This window comes from Apteryx rowi, unplaced genomic scaffold (assembly GCF_003343035.1).
Source record: "Apteryx rowi isolate R43461 unplaced genomic scaffold, aptRow1 scaffold_541, whole genome shotgun sequence".
Classification (NCBI taxonomy): Eukaryota; Metazoa; Chordata; class Aves; order Apterygiformes; family Apterygidae; genus Apteryx; species Apteryx rowi.
Window position 1 is genome coordinate 139,638 of NW_020450807.1, and position 19,424 is coordinate 159,061.

General features: G+C 37.5%; 1 protein-coding gene across 2 annotated transcripts in view; it reads left to right on the plus strand.

The window, feature by feature from the left end:
- Nucleotides 1-19,424, plus strand: part of KITLG (KIT ligand) — a 51,559-nt gene that overhangs the window by 17,831 nt on the left and 14,304 nt on the right. For both annotated transcript variants that reach the window (XM_026081308.1, XM_026081309.1), the window contains exons 2-3: nt 7,383-7,496; nt 16,703-16,765. In XM_026081308.1, coding sequence (XP_025937093.1) covers nt 7,383-7,496; nt 16,703-16,765 — 177 coding nt within the window. The remainder of the gene's footprint in view (nt 1-7,382; nt 7,497-16,702; nt 16,766-19,424) is intronic.

The window sequence follows — 19,424 nt, forward strand, 5'->3', positions numbered from 1 at the left end:
TCCTATTTAGATTTTGTAGGTATTTTGGGTCTCAGTGTCTCCCTTAATGAAACAAATAAATGACGGTCTTTATCAAATTTCAGTGGGATAGAAAAATGTAAAATTCATTCCTAGATGATTGTAATGGAACTTTATAAAGTCTAAAAAAAAAAAGTCCTCTTGCCAATACCTATAGCCTAGAAAGGCTGTGTTCGCTGCAGGACCTCTGAAGGATTCTGTAGCTCTTATGACTTAACAGGAAGATTTCTTTCAAAATATGTTTTTATCTTTAGCCTTTCTTCCAGTTTAAACTTTTCTTCTCCATAGAAATCCTAGTTCTTGACAGAACTAGAATGACATCTGATGGATGAACATCAGTAAATATTTAAGCGGGCACTGTTAACATGGGCTCCAGAGACAACATCCCTCTATAATTACCTGTCTCTTGGTAATTTCACTTCCTAGTGTTTGGGAACTAACTGGCTGTCATCCAGGATGGATTTAGGATGGAAGAAAACTGCCTGAATCCATGACTGTCAGGCAAGATTGAAGAGTGGACAAAATTTGTTATGGAACAAGTAATATTTTTTACATTAGTATCCTTACAGGGATGGCAAATAAATACATCAATTTACACATTAAAAACACTGTTTTGTAGTCTACTGAATGTAAGTATAAAATACCTGGATTGCCTTGATTTGCAAGGCAATTTCTATATCAAGCTACACTTCCTCTTGCTTATGGCGTTCGTCTTAGTTGCACTTGAGACACACAGACAGAGCACAGCAGGACAGTGCCTTGCTAAGTGCAGCAGTAACATGCTGGCTGGGAGCAACCTGCTGCTTCTACATCTGTCAAGGAGCACTGGAAAGGAGGGAGTATCATGGCAATTCCACTCAGATGGCATGAAGTGAAGTTGGCATGAAGTCTAATGAGCTTCATAGTTTTCCTAGGAAGTGGGCAGTGGGGAAGAATAGTGTGATTCATTATTTTCCTCGCACAGTGAGACCAAGTATCTTAAACACCTCTGTCTCAGGAAAAAGACGGGCATAACTATGCAGAAACAGAGAATGGTCTCTCCTTCCAGCTGAAGATACTACAGTGAAAAAAGTAGTTCTTTATTAACATTGTACAGGTTTGGGACTATTTTTATCCACTGACTTCAGTAGTTATTTCTGATTGATGAACAGTGTAAAGGAACAAGGTCTGTAACCATCAGGATACAGCAATGTTCTTTTCCCTGTTACATGTAGCAAGTGGGCTCCAGCAAGCTTCACTGCAGCTCCTGCTACCAAATGGATAATTACTTGAAAAGTACTGTTCCTGTCAGTTGCCATTAGGCATTCCAGAAGCCATCCACTGGAAAATAAGTGAACCTGGAAAGGTTGGGGAAAGAGGTTTTATGGTTGGCAAATTTATGAAAAATCAAAGAAAGTGTTACATAAAGCTAAAACAGCTATGAAAGCAGGTAGCCTATTAAACTCATATTTGAATGTAGGGCACAATGGTACCTTTTCCTGCTTACGTTTGCAACAATAACCCATTAAATTCCTTTCCCTTTACCCCATGAAGTATGTTGATGTTATGTGTTTTAGATATTATATACAGAATTAGATAAAAGAGTATTCTGCATTTTATAAATAACTAAATATGTGTTTAAATATTTCATGCCTAAAACACGCCAAGACTTAAACTGAAAAGAGTAACCAGTATTTTTGTAGTCTCTGTGTTTAAATCAGAATCCAAAAAAAGCACACTACATCCTGATGAATTGTGATTACTTTTATCATCATTTTCCCTACTACACATCATTGTTAAAAAAATCAGAAATAGTATCAGTCACTAGGAAAGCATGCATCTGCTTTTTGTAATCATAACAAAGCATTTAGGGTGTGATCCAGGGATGTTTAGCTTTCTCACCCCAGCTGAAGTTAGACTCTTTTTTGGTCAATGGACTGCCAAAAGGTTGTTCAAGAAAACCCACATGTCGTCTGGGGAGCTTCCCAAAAGTTAGGGTACCCAGATGGAGGAGCATGTGCAAGACTAGCATGCACATAACCGTTCTGATGCCTGTGTAATGAATGTTTATTTTTTCAATAATAGCTTACTAGTATAAAATGCATATGCATTTTTTAGAGTAAGAATCAGAATTTCCCCCATTTTGCCCCTTCTGACTAGGAAGCTGACATAGGTGGGGAATTACCTCCTAGCGTAATTATGAGATAATTACCATAGGAGCAGATCCCAGCTCCTATGAGCTGAAATTGCCTCGGTGAGAGGAAATTAACCTAGGTCTGGCACTTGTTAGTGAGCAGCCTGGGCAGTAGGCTGCTATATTGAAAGAGACTATTACCATGCTTTTGAAGGACAGTGATGAATGCACGGTGGACTTAATGCTTCAGCTATGCATTATTCAGAGTTCGTGCAGTGGTTCCTCTAACTACACTGAAGTTGTCTCCTGGGTGCCAGAAAACATGAAGGGAATTTTCCTGTTCAAAATGTAGCTGCCAAAATAATTCAGTGCCTCCAGAGCTACGCAGGCACAGGTGAGTGACTGTTTTTTCACCCCAACCACACTCTTGGGGTTTAAGCAATATTTAACATTTAAGCAATATTTAGGCACACCCATTTAGAATGCCAAAGTTAGTGCTATCACCTATTGGCATGGAGGAAGGTATTGCCAAATACCATGAGAATGGGAAGTGGATTACATGCTATATAAATGTTCATCTTTTACTTTAAGATTTTTCCAGGCTGACTGTAAATTTCTTAATTGGTTAAAGACAATTCTTCTGTGATTTTAATCATCTCTATCTTAGTTTAAATAGCTAAGTAGATTAGTAGGCACATGAAATAATTATTGTGCTTATATGCTTCTGGATGACAGCTGGTGGTAGAAAAAAGGCAAGAAAGATTTTTTCTTGCTATTTTCATTTTCTCTTGGGTTTTTATTACAGAATTATGCAAATTAAATTGGTTATCCATGGCTGACCAACCAATGTTGTCCATGGCAGAAGTTCACAAGCTGTTCCTCAGCAAAGCAGTATGCAAACATTGCCTGAGGAGCTAATATTGAGAGATGTTCCTGTCCCAGCATTAGGAGAAATAAAAACTCATTTTGGGAAGCCTGGCCCAGGGTGAATTCTGTTCCATGTTGTCAGCTAACCCTACTGCAGCTGTGGCTTATTTGTGTTTAACTGGATATGATTTGCTCAAGAAGCTGTAGTTAAAATGTCTGTGGCCAACATGATATGATTGCAAGAAATTGTATAATGAGGAGCCTGTTTATCTATGTAGCTGCTATCTCTCCCTGTGCTTGGATTTTATTGTTTGCATTTATTGTTAATGATTTCTCCATAGTTATGATTAGTGTTGTTATCAGTACAAACTAGAGGTTTGGAAATGTCCAGACTTTCCAACACTGTTTTTTCAGCAGTGTGGTATTCCCCTTGCTGCTTTCCACTTAAGGACTTAGCTGAACATTAACAAGCATAACTGTGTACCTTTCATATCACACTGTGAACAAGATGCTGGAGAAGTCTTTCACCAGCCTTTGTCAACATTCTGGATCATAAATGAACATCTCTTGATTTACAACTCCTAAAAGGATGGTCTTCAACACTTTGGATCTGTAGCTAAGCCTAGGAAAGCTCTTAGTTGAAATGATAGGTTGTTTGTGGCATATAGGCAATAATAGAAATGATTTGTAAAATGATCAGAAGTGATTAATTTAAATCGTTAATTCAAATTATTCCTTTTAGTATAATTGTTAAAATTTTTCCCTTTTCACAAAAGCAACTTAAATATTAAGAATTTAAGAGATTTCAAAATACAAAAACAATTGGGTGGTTCTAATTTTTGAGCCAAAAATAGGAAGAGGCCCTTTGGTATACAGGTGCCTCCTGTCTGCAATATATCTTAAATTTAATGTTAGTAGATGATGTGTGATTAAATCCTGTGGCCAGCTTTGAAAATCCCATTTTAGCTTAGAAGTAATTATATATGGAAATCTGTTATGAGTGCTGTGTGGATAACTTTCATTTATGCTTAGTAAAGTGCAAAACTGGAACCTCTATTTATAAAGTTGTCGTTTAAGCTTCCCTTTTATTCCATCCTTGATTTAATTCAGTCCATTCAAGTTTTGCTCAAACAGCAGGTTTGGTCATTAGTGAATAGCACAAAAATAGCTTAGCTCTTTGATCTATACAGTCCTTAAATACAATGTGGCGGTAGGCTTGTGCAATATAAATATTTTGTAAGTGCAAATAATTAAAAGACTTTGAATAATAGACCTGTTGAAACTAGCAGTATTTTGCATGTTTTCACTTCCGGTTGGATGACATAGGGAACAAATATGCAAAAAAACTCTCAAATCATCTCCAAATTTACAAAGCATTTGTTTTTAATAACAGTTATTAAAATAACTATGCTTTTAAATTCTGTTATTTACATAGGACAAAAAGTCTTGTATTCTGATTGATTTGCATATTTATAAAATGTGTAGTCATTTTAAACTTCATGTATGGGGGTGTATTTTTAGATCACTTTGAGAAGCATGAATACTGACAAGATGCATCAGAATTCTCATTTTATCTAGTATATGCTGCTGCTTTTATTGATATTACTCAGTTGATCTGGCAGAAAGTCTTTCCAATGAAAGTGTTCTGTTACTTTTTCGACTATTAGACGCGTTAGGTCAAATTTTGTCCTATGACACTGGAAAAAGTCGCTGAACAAATCCCCTCTTCTTTTACGTGTTACAGAATGTTGAGGAACTGAATAAAGAAATCAGTGATTTAAGCCTCTTTCTCCAAATAACACGTAGGAAAAACAGCCCTGAACCTTAACAAGTGTAATGTTTAGTGTATTGTTTATCTCTGAAAGCAAAATTGTAGTTTTTTTACTAGGAAGCAATATAATTAGTCAATTTTTAAACTGGATGTCATGAATTTCCTGCCTTTTTTATAACAATTTTGTTCCAAATCCTACTTTCCAAACGTCCTGATAGGGGAATACCATTTCTTAACTGAGGTCTCCTCCTTCAGCTTCCCCTTTGGTTCTGCAGTTTGTGTGAAGAGAGGGAGATTTTTTTTCTGACCAGTTAGAGCTAGTTTTGACACTAGCTTTGAGCTTTTATACACTAATTTTACCAGGAGCTCTCAAGGGTCTTTTCAGAGAAGACCAGCAGTCCCTGCTATATAGAAAACATGGAAGCAGAAGTACAAACAAACAGAGGTTGGCCAAATTGTCCAACAGGAGATACATTAAGAGATCTCAGGTCCCCACATGCTTCTTCTCTCTACTAATGTCTCCGTAGGAAAGCGGGGAACAGACCCTGGGCTGTTGCCTCTCATCTCTGCAGTGTGATTTTGAGCCTGCTGGCCTCATCGCGTCTCCTGAGAGCTTGCAATGTTTGTATATGTATAACTGCAAAACCTCGTATGGCGTAAGATACGGTTTGTTTTCATCATTAAGTACTTAACTTCAGACTACTTCAAGTATATTCTGTCAATAATTATTTGTATAGACATTAGATTAAAAGTATTTCTAGATGCTAGTTATGTTGAAGCAAGAGGCATTCTCAAAAGACATGCTGCATACTGAATGTTTGTTTTGCTTAGAATATTTTCAATGTATTTGCATATAAGTCTGCCCACCGTCACGATTCTGTTTGGTCTGAAGGTGTAGTTTCATAAACAGTTTAGGCCAAGCTAAGTGCCAACTCCACTAAAAGGGGCTTTTGCCATCCTTAACTGGCCATTTCTCCTGTCTCCATGGATGGGTGCTAGTGCTTCTCCATTTTTGTAGTTCAGAGAGTGCATCTTCTGGAAAAATAGCACAGAAAAACAAAAATAAAAGTAGGTTGACTGACTGCCTGATACAGCTAGCTAAACCATCTCGCCAGGGTCAGTGTAAGAGAGGTGAGGAGCAGGAGGTTGGATGGTCTTTTTCAGCAGCAGGCCACACTGAAGTTTGGCCTAAATCAGTCAGGAAGACATATTCTAAAAAAAGCAAATGGCTAGCTTTACTTAAAATATAATATATATATATATAAAATACAAGAGATGTAAGATATAAAAAGAAGATTCAGGCATCTTTTAGAAGGTAAAATGCCTGTCACTGTTCTGTCATGTTTAGATATTCCCATCCTTATTATCATGCTTTCTTAGCACCTCTAGGTAAATAAACAGGTCTTCTTTTGAATCTGTGATTTTCTCCCTCCACTTTCCTAGTGAGCTTCATGTATGTTGTTTGATTTGGTTTGGTTTTAAATTGAAGAGTTATATACCATTTGAAGCCAAGGCCAAAGAAGTGAGCTTTCTCCTTGCCTCAGAAAACAGAATGGCTTGGGATGCATCTTAGTTCCTGCAAAAGCAAACTGTAATCCTAGGCCTGCCCTCACGAAGACTCGGGAGCCTGCACAGGCAAATTCCATGCTTCCAGTAAACATACACCATCATCATCTCTTGCTGACAACTTCATTCAGCTGGCACAAGGAGCTTCAGAACCCGAGGCAACTCTTGATTATCCATAACTTAAATGTTTTAGCATTCTGGAAATAAAGATATACAGCTTAAATTTGGCCCAGGGCTCTTTGGGAAAGCAGCAGGGCTCAGGGAACAGATGGCTAGGAAGTTCAGGCAGCGTAGGGGAGGAGATGCCCAGGTGCATCTGAACGAGTTATCTGGTGTTTTTTCTGCTGAATCTCATAAGCCTATGTCAGTACATTGCATCGCTGTTCGTAATAGGACTTAGGAAGGGAATGAAGTGTCAAAGCCAAGCTACTGCTTCTGATAGGCCAGGGCATGTCACTTAGAGAAAATGTATTATATTGATGCTTGAGATCTCAGTGTTTTGGCAGAGGCCAGTTGTGGTTCTGCTTAAAGTTGAAGTACCCAACTGTAATGGCTGTGATTATGAACTTTCTCCTTTCTTTCTTGCTGTGGTCTAGTATCACTTTGTTCCTTATCATCCATTATAACATCAGAAGCAGAGACTTATCAGCTACCTTACCAGGTGAGTGGTGAGCATTTAGTTAGCTGTGTGGTGATAATGAACAATACTGTGAAGTCTGATTCTTTCTCTTACTTGGTGCCTTTAAACTTGGAAGAAATGTACCTAGACAATTAAGTGCAGCAGGATTCTGCACAAATGATCTGATGGTTCAATACCAGGTTTTTCATTATTACTCTAAAGATGCTTTCTTCCAGAAAAGATCAGTTAAGTGCATTTCTTTGGATGCCTGCCATGAAGAATATACTATGGCAGTAAAAGTGTGCTGATGAAAGAGTATTGTTACATCTAGACATCATATATGAAAAACATTAATACAGTCTCTCGTACTTCTATTTCGGAGATTGCTTACTAGTTTTTGCTTGCTTGTTTGTTTTTTATAAATACAGACTTGGATTATCACTTGCTTTTGTCTTCAACTACTCCTACTTAATCCTCTTGTCAAAGCCCAGAGTTCCTGCGGGAATCCAGTGACAGATGATGTGAATGACATTGCAAAATTGGTAAGTAGCTTTTAATTCACATATATTTTTTATGTTGAACAATGATCAGCGGCTAATGGCACTTACATTTTTAAGGAAAGTTAGCAAATATATGGTAGAACCAAGAGAATATTAAAAAAATCAAAATATGTAAAAAAAAATCAAAATATGTAAAAATCAAAACCTTTATTGCAGAGACTGGAGAATAACTTTCAGAGTTCTTTGAAGAGGTGACTTTCTTGACCCCAGTGGTGTGTGTGGACTTGTATGGTTCCCTCCCTCCATACTTCCCTGAAAATTGTCACAAGTCTTGATTTCCTCAAACGTTCTCTGGGAACAGAATACTGTTTCCCAACCAGATGACAGATTACTATTTTTGTGGTATTGGTGTGTGTGGAGCGGACTGGTGGCAAACACAACTAAAATGAACGATAAGTCCTTACCCAAGGTTTACAGGAAATTCATGCCATATGTAAAATTATTTTAATATTAGGCATCTTTGTTGGCAATCATGGCAGTAATGATTGAACAGCTCCTACAATCTTTAGATGTGAGTGGGTTACATAGAATATTCTGTATTTCTCTCTCTGCTTGTTTTGTTGTACCTAGAAGTTTAGTCTGAAAGACTGGCAGCTTTTTATAAGGACTAAATTAATGTAAGTATATTTGGAGTGTTACTTAGTTGAACATTACATTCATTTGAACAACTTCATCTCCTTGTCTGAGGTCACTTGGTGTTTAACTCCACTGAAGTGTCTGATTATGCTGGCTCGCAGCAGTGCAGGATCTAACACCAAAGGTTTTAAGAAATAATACATACTGAACACTTAACAAGCATACCTGCATCTATATATTCTCTTCAGCTGAAAATTATGGCTTTGTTATGGAGTTTGGTGACTGGTTTGATGTGTGTGCTGCTTAGCCTGAAAGAAAAACTTTGCTGACTGGCCAGCTTGCATTGCACTTCTGCTGCTGCCGAGATTGAGCAGAAGGGAGTAGGGCTGAGCTCATCCTGCCATTGCTTCAGTGAGGATGCTATTACGGTCTTTCTCCTGAAGGAAATTGCTGCAAAACTTACAGGAACACGTATACCTTACCGATCTCTCCACCCAATGCAAAATTTGAGTGAAATTAGCTAACAGGTTCGAAGATATTTTGATTTGGAGAAATGACACAGATTTACAGAATACAAAGACTAAAAACCAGACTCTTGGATTCTCTTTGTTTTGGATTGTGCATTTGAGAATGTTTTGCAGAGAGTCTGTTTCCCTGTTTTGTATATGTACGTTAATGTTTGCCTAGATTTTTCATCCACCTGAGAACAGAAAGGATAACATGGAAATAAGTGTAGTTTCTTAAAATACAAGAACTCTTGTTTTTAATTAAACTGACTGAATTACAAGTTGATCGTTCCCTTTTGAAAATGCTACACCATGGCAACTTGACACGGAGAATGAAAAAGCTATATATAATAAAGTACTGTAATTTTAAGACAAACTATCATTAAGTGACAGTTTGCCTGAAAGTAGGGAGAAATTCACTGTGAATACTGACTGTTCACATTACTTCACTAAAAAGTACAATTTTTTTACAATGCTATGAAAACTGTATTGATTCAGTAGGAATTTGCTTTCAAATTCCTGATGTAAGATCTTGGGTTCATTGTGAAAGTTTTGCCGCTGAAAGCAACTATTTCTACCTATATTTGTAAGTGATAGTTTTCTTCCCCCTCGCCCACATAAGCCTTTAGGAAATATCTACATAAACCAATGCAGCATGGTGTAGAGGTTCCTGAACTACTTAAAAAAGACCTCGCTCAGGTACTGGCTAGACATTATCAGCAGGGCTGTCTAGTTTTGGTATAGTTAAGTGCCTGTACCATACTTCTAATGCCTGTACCATACCATTCAAAGATAGCATCCGATTTCTGCATAGCATTGTATTTTAGCATATCAGTATATCTGGATTAATTAAAAGGAAACATTGTTTTCAAAATGGAGGGATAGCAATATATTTGCAAACAGACTTTTAACTTCTAGTGGTTTTACATTTATAATTTGTCAGGATATATAGGGTATATCCTAAGAATATACAACATGGACTCCGACATGACATTGATTAAAAATTTTGGTCAGTCAAAGCCTAAAACTCTTACAAATTGCTATAAATATTTGTATACCACTTCTGCTTTTTGAAACAAATTATACTGACTGAAATAAGGAATGATATTCTGAAGATTTGAATCTTCAGAATTAGTCATTGCAGCCCATAGGTAGCTGGTTTCCTTATTGGTCTTACTGGCATTTATAGATCTTATTTCTCCACCGATCCAAAGAGCTTGTGCCAGTGGGTCACAGTGTCTTTAATAAATCTTCTCCTCTCTCACACTGAGAATAAATTGTAGTGCTGAGATTTTCACAGAAGCTAATGCTACGTTGTTGCCCGTAGTTATTGTGATGTTATTATACAAAGGCTTTCTGTAGACTTTTATCACACTTGCTGAGAGTGGTGTGACAGTTGTCTTAAAGACTTTATTCTTGGTCGCAGTGGCATGTTCTTTAGATACTTTATCCACAGCCATCAATATAATTCAAGATCTGAATATGATAAACTTTCCAGTTCAGCAGTAAATACACAAGTCCCATCATTTAGTTTGGGATCTTGGCCTCTCTTCCTCATATCTCATTACAAATGCTCAGATATCAGCTTAGATTCAGTGCAGCCTGAATCCTCAGCAAAGGAGAATTATGAGCTCTTCATCTTTCTCTGCCCAAAATGTTACTCTTCCCTGGCCCTCACTGTAAAGGAATATCATCATGTCTCCCCAGTCATCCAGGTCTGTAATAAAAGTGTCCATTTTGGCTCTTGCCGCTTCACAGACCCTCATTAAGTTCATTTCTGAAAGCTTGCCATTTGTTTTTCCTATCATAATAGGAAAAATAAATTATTTTTTTTTAGCTATCTGTCCAAACAATTTCAACTTTCTTCCAAATTCATAGTGGATTTAAATCCAGTCCACTGACATGTGTTTTTCTGGCCTCAATTTTGGTAATTCTGCCCTTCTGTTTATTCATTTTGCTGCTCTGACCCTATGAGCATCCACTTGCTTCCTTCAAGCTGCTCCTCCATTGTCTCTTTATCGATGACAAGCTTCTTGGTTTTGTCTTCAAAGGCCCTACTAACACTGCCTGTGAACTGTCTTAACACATTCCAACATTGCCTTCTTGTCCTAGCTTCTCCTAAATATTTCCTTGGTTTCTGTTACGCTGCTCCTGGGCCACAGGAGAGATACTCCCTGATAAACTCCAGACAGCTTCTCATCCTCTTTATATCTCATGCTGAGATTCTTACAGCATAAATTCATGTCCTTCTTTTTTCTTTTCTTACTCTGCTCTTCTCTACATCTACTGCATTTCACATACAGCTAAGAAAACAGTGTCACAATTCCCTACAAAACTGTTTTGTTTGTAATTTGATTCAACTTTGTCTTCATTTATTTGTTTCTGGGATTTTATTTTAATTATTGTAAGCTTTCTAGAACTGGGATTGACTCCATTAATGATTATGTAGAGCCCAACACAAGGTGGCCTAGTCCTGAAGAAATACTAATATGATATAAATATTTAGGAGTAATAATAGTGATTTAGTTAACAAAAGAGTTGGTTCTGCAAAAAATAGACATGTAGTTCACAGATAGAAAATGCCTTGAACATGGCTGCTGCTGTTAAAATATATCGTATTCTAGGAATTTGAGATGGACATGCTGCAACCAACGTTTTCTGTGAACATAAACCAGGCATATCTACTAAGCCTGTGCTAGTGCAGAATAAATAAGGCACTCTGTGCAATGTCTAAAGATGTGGGTCTTTTGCTTAATCAATGTTACATTGAGTAATAAACTGAGGACAGATGTAACTTGTTTTCAGTGGTGTTAATATGGATTTTCACTAGTGTCATTAGTGTCTAGTGACTCTTACCAGAAACTAGAGTCGGAAAGAGCAGATTCGATAAAACTGAGGTTACTAACCCCTAATCAACTTAAGACCAAAACAGACTGATATCTGTTCACACAAAAATGACTGGTATTATTTTCCATAAGATTAAATTTATTAGAAGTCCTTATAATCTAATTTTGCAACATGAAGAAAGCATCCTATATAAAATGCTTTTAAGAAGAAAAGAACAGTTCAACAATTAGTTTTCTTTTAACAGGGAGAACTTTAAAAGAGCATAATTTCATGCCTATAGAGAATGCAAGTATTTAGAGAGTATTCATTCTGCATTGCTAATCACTTGAACTCCTGCTTCTTTTTTTAATGAAGATGTCTGGAGGGAAACATGCTGCTTGATGAACAAATGTTCCATATTATAAAACTGTAATTGCAGCACCTGTCAGTAAAGCCTGTCCCCATTGTTCTTTTCAGCATAGTAAATCAGCAGAAAGCTATGGCACTTCAATCTACTTCAATCTACTTCTTTAAAACAATGTTTCTTTTGATTATTGGAAGTCCAAGCAATAGTCAGCATTTACCAACTAGGCCAATCATTTGAACATGTTGTTTTCAATGCCTTACCTTCACATTGCATCTTTGCTGTAAATGTGTACTTTACACTCGCCACAACATTTGATATTTATTTTTAAATGGGTCTAATTCTAATGTGTGAAGGGGTTATAAAAAATGATCCAGTGTTGTTATCCTGCAAATAAGCTGCCACTATGACTGTGAGAAGTGTGAACAAAACTCGTTAGCATGTTGTCTTAAGCCAAATGATGCAGATTTTATTAACTGCTTCATTATCAGATGAGATAGAGTAGTTTGTGGAGATGATGGACTTTTCCTGCAGGAAAAGAAAAGCCAAGGATGCAAGGAGAGGAGATGTAGAAGCATTCAAGAGGAGGAAAAGAGTGAGGAAGAAAGAAACAGGAGGTAGAAATGGTAGTCAAAAGGAAAGTACATTTTTCCCATCATATGACTCAGAATAAAAAAGAAATCACTGACAATGGTAAATGGTTAATTTTTACTTTAAAGACTTACTTTATTTTTGATCCATATATAAAAAATCTTGATATCTATGTTTGTAACCTTAAAATGTTCAAAACAGTAAAACAGTTCAAAATAAAGAGAATTTCCAAGATGGGTAGTCCGTCATATTAAAACACTTGACTGGAGAGATTGGTCGTGTCTTTTCTGTTCTGCTTTTGTGATGAAAGAGTAGTTTATAGAATCTACATCACTTACAACTATTTCTGTAGGAATTCATCCCTTTTTCATCTCTGCATCTATGTGATCATGAGCATATTTTTAAAAGTATATTTGGGTTATGCAGTGTTAGCAGAACTATATTAAATATTCAGACTTCTTTATGTCAGAAGGAATCTTGCATTCCACACACAGTCTGAGATTTTGTTACAATTGGGAATGTAGCCATTAATGTTGGTTTTATAAGAGTTTAAAGGCATAAGTCTAGATTCCTTGTTCTTCATCTCTTGCAAGAATAAGATGTTCTCAGAGCCTGTTAGGATTTCTACAACCACACACATGCACTAAATCAGATAATTTTTTATGGCATTTTAATTGCAATGCATGGTTCATTCTATAAATCCAAGATCATCAGCTGATGTTCTCTGTAAGGAAGGTCATGCAGGTGGGGGTTTTGTTGCCCCCAAATTTGTCACTGTACTTAAAAAGTTGAGTACAAGAACCAGAAAGCCCTTCCTGCACTCAGGAATTTTCAAGGAAAGTTCACTTTTAAGCCATCATTGCTCAGGCAGGTCAGAGTTTTCTTGTCCTCTGCCTCTTGCAGCTCCTTTTTGAGTTGCAGTCATCAGCCACCTCACGCAAAGCTGTTAATATAGAATCTGTCTTTCCCTTTGTGTTCAACTGGAAAACTCAACACAGCCATGCTTGTCCATCTTTTTGGTCCCACTAACATTACTCCATGAGGATAATTCAGCATGAAAAAGGAAGCGGTTAGTTTTAGATTGTAGTCTTGGTGGTTAACCTTCAGCAAAATTTCAAAATTCCTTCCAGGGCAAGGAAGACAAAATGTACAGATGTAATACAAACATATTTCTCACTGGTACCTCAGAGACCTTGACAGGCTGGAGAGATGGGCAGAGGGGAACCTCATGAAGATCAACAAAGGGAAGTGCAGGGTTCTGCACCTAGGGAGGAATAACCCCCTGCACCAGTACAGGCTGGGGGTTGACCTGCTGGAAAGCAGCTCTGCAGAGAAGGACCTGGGAGTGCTGGTGGACACCAAGTTRASCATGAGSCAGCAATGTGCCCTTGTGGCCAAGAAGGCCAATGGTATCCTGGGGTGCATCAGGAAGAGTGTTGCCAGCAGGTCGAGGGAGGTGATCCTCCCCCTCTACTCAGCCCTGCTGAGGCCACATCTGGAGTACTGCGTCCAGTTCTGGGCTCCCCAGTACAAGAGAGACATGGAAGTACTGGAGCGAGTCCAGCAAAGGGCTACTAAGATGATGAAGGGACTGGAGCATCTCTCATATAAGGAAAGGCTGAGAGAGCAGAGACTGTTCAGCCTGGAGAAGAGAAGACTGAGGGGGGATCTTATCAATGTGTATAAGTATCTGAAGGGAGGGTGTAGAGAGGATGGGGCCAGACTCTTTTCAGTGGTGCCTAGTGATAGGACGAGAGGCAATGGCCACAAACTGAAACACAGGAAGTTCCATCTGAACATGAGGAAAAGCTTCTTTACTGTGAGGGTGACTGAGCCCTGGAAGAGGTTGTCCAGAGAGGTTGTGAAGTCTCCATCCTTGGAAATATTCAAAAGCCATCTGGACAGGGTCCTGGGCAATGTGCCGTAGGTGACACTACTTGAGCAGGGGAATTGGACTAGATGATCTCCAGAGGTCCATTCCAACCTCAACCGTTCTGTGATTTTTGTCATTCTGTGACTCAATCCTATTTTCTTTCAGTGAATTGGTAAGTCCTGCTGGGACACAAGTACAGCTTCATCACTCGGACGGAGCTACACCATTTACCATTAGCGGAACATCTGTCATGTGGAGTTTAATCAATAAAACTCTAACAAGTTGTTTCTTCATGAGGCAGGACAAATACTTTGGGTTTGACCACCCCAGTGATCTTCATTTTTAATAGTAAATTCAAGAATATCTTTTCTGATTCACAGGCTATCAAGGAGAAAAATATCTGAGACTGAGCTGTAATCTCCAGCTTTGTTACGAGAGCTGTAAGAGCTCTTAGGCACTTACATTTTTTTAACTGTGCATGAAAAGTGCTTGACAGGCAGTGATGCCAGTAAAGTAGATTGTATACATAATGTATCTCAATTCTTGTAGTGTTCATTGATTTGGAACAAATTTAATCTTCCAGTGACCTTTCTTAAAGAAAGGCACTTTTGCTGACATTGCTAAGTACTGAATCCCTCTAGAGTAAGTATGGGAAACTTTGCACCTGCAGTAACATCTTCACTATCTTTGCTGCTTGAAGTGCTGCTAATCTTACCTCCCCAGGCACGCAAAGGGAGCTGGAAAAGAAACTGGATTACCTATTAATGTGCTGTGATGGCAGGGTGTTTTTTGAGAAAGGAAAAATTTACAAAAAAATGTAGATAGGGGTTCAGAATAAATCAGGCAGTTTCAAAAGGAAATAGAAGTACAACTTCAGGATGCTCTAAAGAAAGAACAAATGTATTGCAATAATTTTCAGTATTTATAATGTCTTGAATCAGAACCCCCAAAACCAGGTGCAGGCAAATAGAAATTGATACAGGAGATTTAGTGGCACTTTTGCAACCTCTGCCTGGGATATGTATAGGTATAAAAGTAAAAAAGAAAATTACATGATCTACAGAACAGGATTCATCAGGATCACTTGTATAAAACTTGTTTTTTAATGCTGTAAGGAGAAAGCTGAAGGTCGTTGAACTGAAAGATCATGGCTCAGCCTACATTGTCAATACAAAAATGTTTGGCATTCTCTAGTGACTTGCTGTGCATAAGTATTGTCCTTGAACAGTTATAGAACCTTAACATTTTGAAATTGCTGTTTTAATTTTTAGTTGAAACTGAATTTTAATTAACAAGTAAAACATTCTGTTGTGTAAAAGAAAATATTACCTAAAAACTGCACAGAAAAAAAAAATCACTGTGCTGCTTGCTATAGCAGCAGAATCAAAAGCACCCATAACAAAATGATCCTTAACCCAAAAAAGTAGAAATGCTTTGTTGGAAAAAGTGTAGATTCTAGTCCATGAAAAGAGTTAGGTATGTGCTCATCATCTTTCAACAAAATGGGTTTCAAACAAGGATGAGAAATATCAATCAAATCTTTCCTTTCATGGATACACAAAAAAGATTTGCTATATCACAAAGCATCATAGTATGAGTCAAACTTTCAAAAAAAGTATTTCAGGAGATTGTGGATCATGGTAGTGGTCTCTCTCCTCGTCCTCATCTGCCCTTGCAGCACATTCCCCAGTCACATCTCACTGGAGTGTTGGATCCCATCTGTAGGAGATTGCGTTGTGTAATTCAGTAAGGCCCCTTCCTCCACTCCTCATCCTCATTTCAGATCATCCCATACTCACTGACGTCTGCAGAGCCACACTGAGCTTACATGTTTGGTAGCTCTCCTTTGCTTCTGGACACGGCTGCGAGATAATTACGTTGCTCATCATTAGTCTGAAGCACAGCTTCAAAGTAAAAGTTGTGCTGAAGTGTTTTTCTGACCTGGTACATTAGTGAGCACTGGGCAGGTGCAGATTTATTTAGGTTCAAATGCTTACCTAAAAAAGTTATTTGAAGGAAAAATGCTTAGTCAGGTAGGCCTGTTTGGAGAGGTACGGGTGACATAAAAATTGTCATGTAAACGTTCCAAACACTTCAAGACATTCCATTAAAAGATGGAAATGCAGTGACATTTCTGCAGTAATGAATAACCTCAGAGCATCAGTTCTCTTTCACCACTCTACTGACTTTAATTCTGCTGGAAGATGGTAGCTTTGAATAACTTCAGCTTGGTTCTGGGAATGTTAGTGAAATATAGAAAGATACTTAACTTTTGAGCAGATAAGATGCAGTATAAGTTCCACATGAAATTGAGTATATAAGCTTTTGCAACTGATAGCTTACCTAAAATCTATGTTGAATATTTGATAGATTATATGTTGAATACAGTGATGGAAATTAAGTCTTAATTTGAGTAGTCAGTAATAACATTTTTATTATCTATTTATTGTAGGTTGGAAATCTCCCAAATGATTATATTATAACCCTTAAATATGTCCCGAAGATGGATAGCCTGGTATGTACAACCACTTTAAGTTAATCCTGATAAAATAGCCCACTGGAGCCAGTGGTGGTCATAATATTTTGTACCTTGTTCTATGGCTTATTAACTTACAGTTAAAGAATAATTATTTTATTCTTATGATTATTATTTGTATGATTATATGAAATAGGCATTCCAATAATTAATTTAAATGATAGAAATATATAGAGATTCCTGCAGTCACTTAAAATCTTATTTATAGGATTCTTGGAAAAATATTCATATTTTTTAGCATTTTCTCTGGAAAAAGTCAAGCTACAGTATTGTTTCATCACGTCAGCTGAAAATTGTTGCTTACTTGAACAAATAATTTTTTTCTAATTGTACTTTAGATATACTGTAGAATGTCTTTGTAGTTAAAGCTTGTGGAAGTGACTTTAAATGACTATATATGTGCAATAGCCAATGAAGAGAAACCCAAGTTCAGCAACTGATAGTATTGGTAACTAATCAAACTAGTAGAAAGTTGGGACATCATTATCTTATTTCATTCAAACAAGCTCTTTTTTAATTCTTTCTATGTAATCCCACAGTTCATTCGTAGTCATGCTTTTAAATGAGTGTCTTATGTTTTCTTTAAAATTTTCTAACAATTTATATTAAAAACTTCTTCATATTATCTTATTGCTTATTCTGCTAAATATCTTTGAAATTGTCCTTAATTTTTTTTAAATGTTTTTAAGAGTGATGTGTTGCAATGCTTTCTTGGTTGTTGTATATGCTGCAACAAAAAGAAAAGAGAAGAAAAAAAGTGAAAGTAGAAATTATGCTGAATACGATACTGGCATTGATCAAAGGAAAGAAAAAGTACTGGCTTATCAATACAAGTGAATGATGTTGTGCCTGGCTTAAGAATATAAACTGAATCATTGTACACATGTCAATAGTTAGAAATCATCCAGTAGATGTAAAAAAGTTGTGTTTGTATCTGTATAAAGTTGTCATTATGAAAATCAAAATTATATTAATATACATATAAAAATACAACCTGTCCTACAACATTCTAGCAATTCTAGCAATATCCCCCCTTGATATTGGAAAATCATGCCAGAAGCAACATTCTGTCAGTCCTGAATGGACATGAGGTAAGAAGATTGCTAGAGGAAAAGGAAGTTGTGGGATAGTGAAGGGTACTGAAATATGAGGTTTCGAGGTATTGTGGCAAATCTAATAGTGTTCTTTTGAGTTTTGTTGGAAGCTAGAAGCTTTTACTAAAACTTAGTGGAAGTTAGAGAATCCATTTTAAACTTGATTCCTTAGGCAGGCAAACTGAGAACCAATGCTGTGGAAGTCTGTATTAGATCTGTGCTCTAGTCTGTACTATAACATAAATAAAACTAATGAAAATTTTAAATCTCTAAAAATAGCCATTATCCAGAAAAAAGAAAGTAAAACAGGCTGCCTTTGCCTCCTGTCTACAGTGCTTTTTGAAATTCAGTGATTTTGAATCCCTCTGATTTCTCTGACAAGGAGAATCACGTCCATGGAGTACAGCTGTAGCCTGAATCGTGCTCCCTCAGCTTTCCCAATCAGTGAGGCATGCTGGCAGGAGAGGGCAGGACTTTGTCAGGACCGATGTCTCTGCTGCTCTTTTGGGGAATGTTTACACTTCAAATAAAGAAGGCCAGGGAGCCTGCCTGAGCAATGGACTCATGATCATTCCCACTACTTAACTCTTACCTTGCTCCGCAGTTCAGTTTTGGCTTCCAGCGTAGTTTCGTTTTCTATAGTTTAAATGCCATGTCATCTTGCTGCATCATATCCAGAAACTTAGATCCAGTTTACATTTACAATGGGCAGCCAAGAATTAAATAGGAAGAAGAGAAGCTGAGAGCAGGGATTTCCAAATTTGCTTTGCTTGTACACCACATTCAATAGTGGTGATGAAAGGTGTAGCTCTTGGCCACATGCCTTCACAGGAGGAAGTATTCAGCAGTATTCATATCTCACTTTGCCAAATTCCTCTCTGGGGATTTCAGGTTGCATTATGTATACCACAGCAAAGGCTGGCTGAGTAAATAGGTTTTGCTCTGGGTTCTAAAAAACCCCCTACAAGCTAAGAAACTTGTGGCTTTGCATAAGGCAAATGCCCTTTGTTCAGTTCTAAAAGGATCAAAACAGTGCTCTGCAGATTTTTTCAAGAGATTTCAATCTTCAGGGTGTGCATAAAGTGGGAAATGTACCTAAGGTAGCAAGGCTCAATCTTAGGCGACTAAAGGTAGGAAGGCAGAGTGAATCCCAAGCAGATGGAAAGCCAGTGTAGTGCGTGTAACAGGACCAGACTGACCCAATCCATTAAACAGAAGGGTTGTTGCATTGTGCACTAGCTGGAGGCATCTGAGTGGCTTTAAAAGTAGATTTGGAGTGAACTGTGTAGGTTAACCTGCAGATTAAAAGGCACAGATGACAGCAGCATGGGCTGCACTGTAATGGGGAGATAAACTGTAAACTTTTAGATAGACATAGAAAGAAAAGGTTAAATGAGGATTACCTGGAAAGACAGGGAAGTCAGGTTTGTAAGCACCTGAGGATGTAAATCTCAGTCAAAACTTGCACAAAAATTTGCACAGAGCAGAGGTGAACTTTCATTTCTGCTTGGCAAACAATATCACATTTGCCAGTTTTAACATAA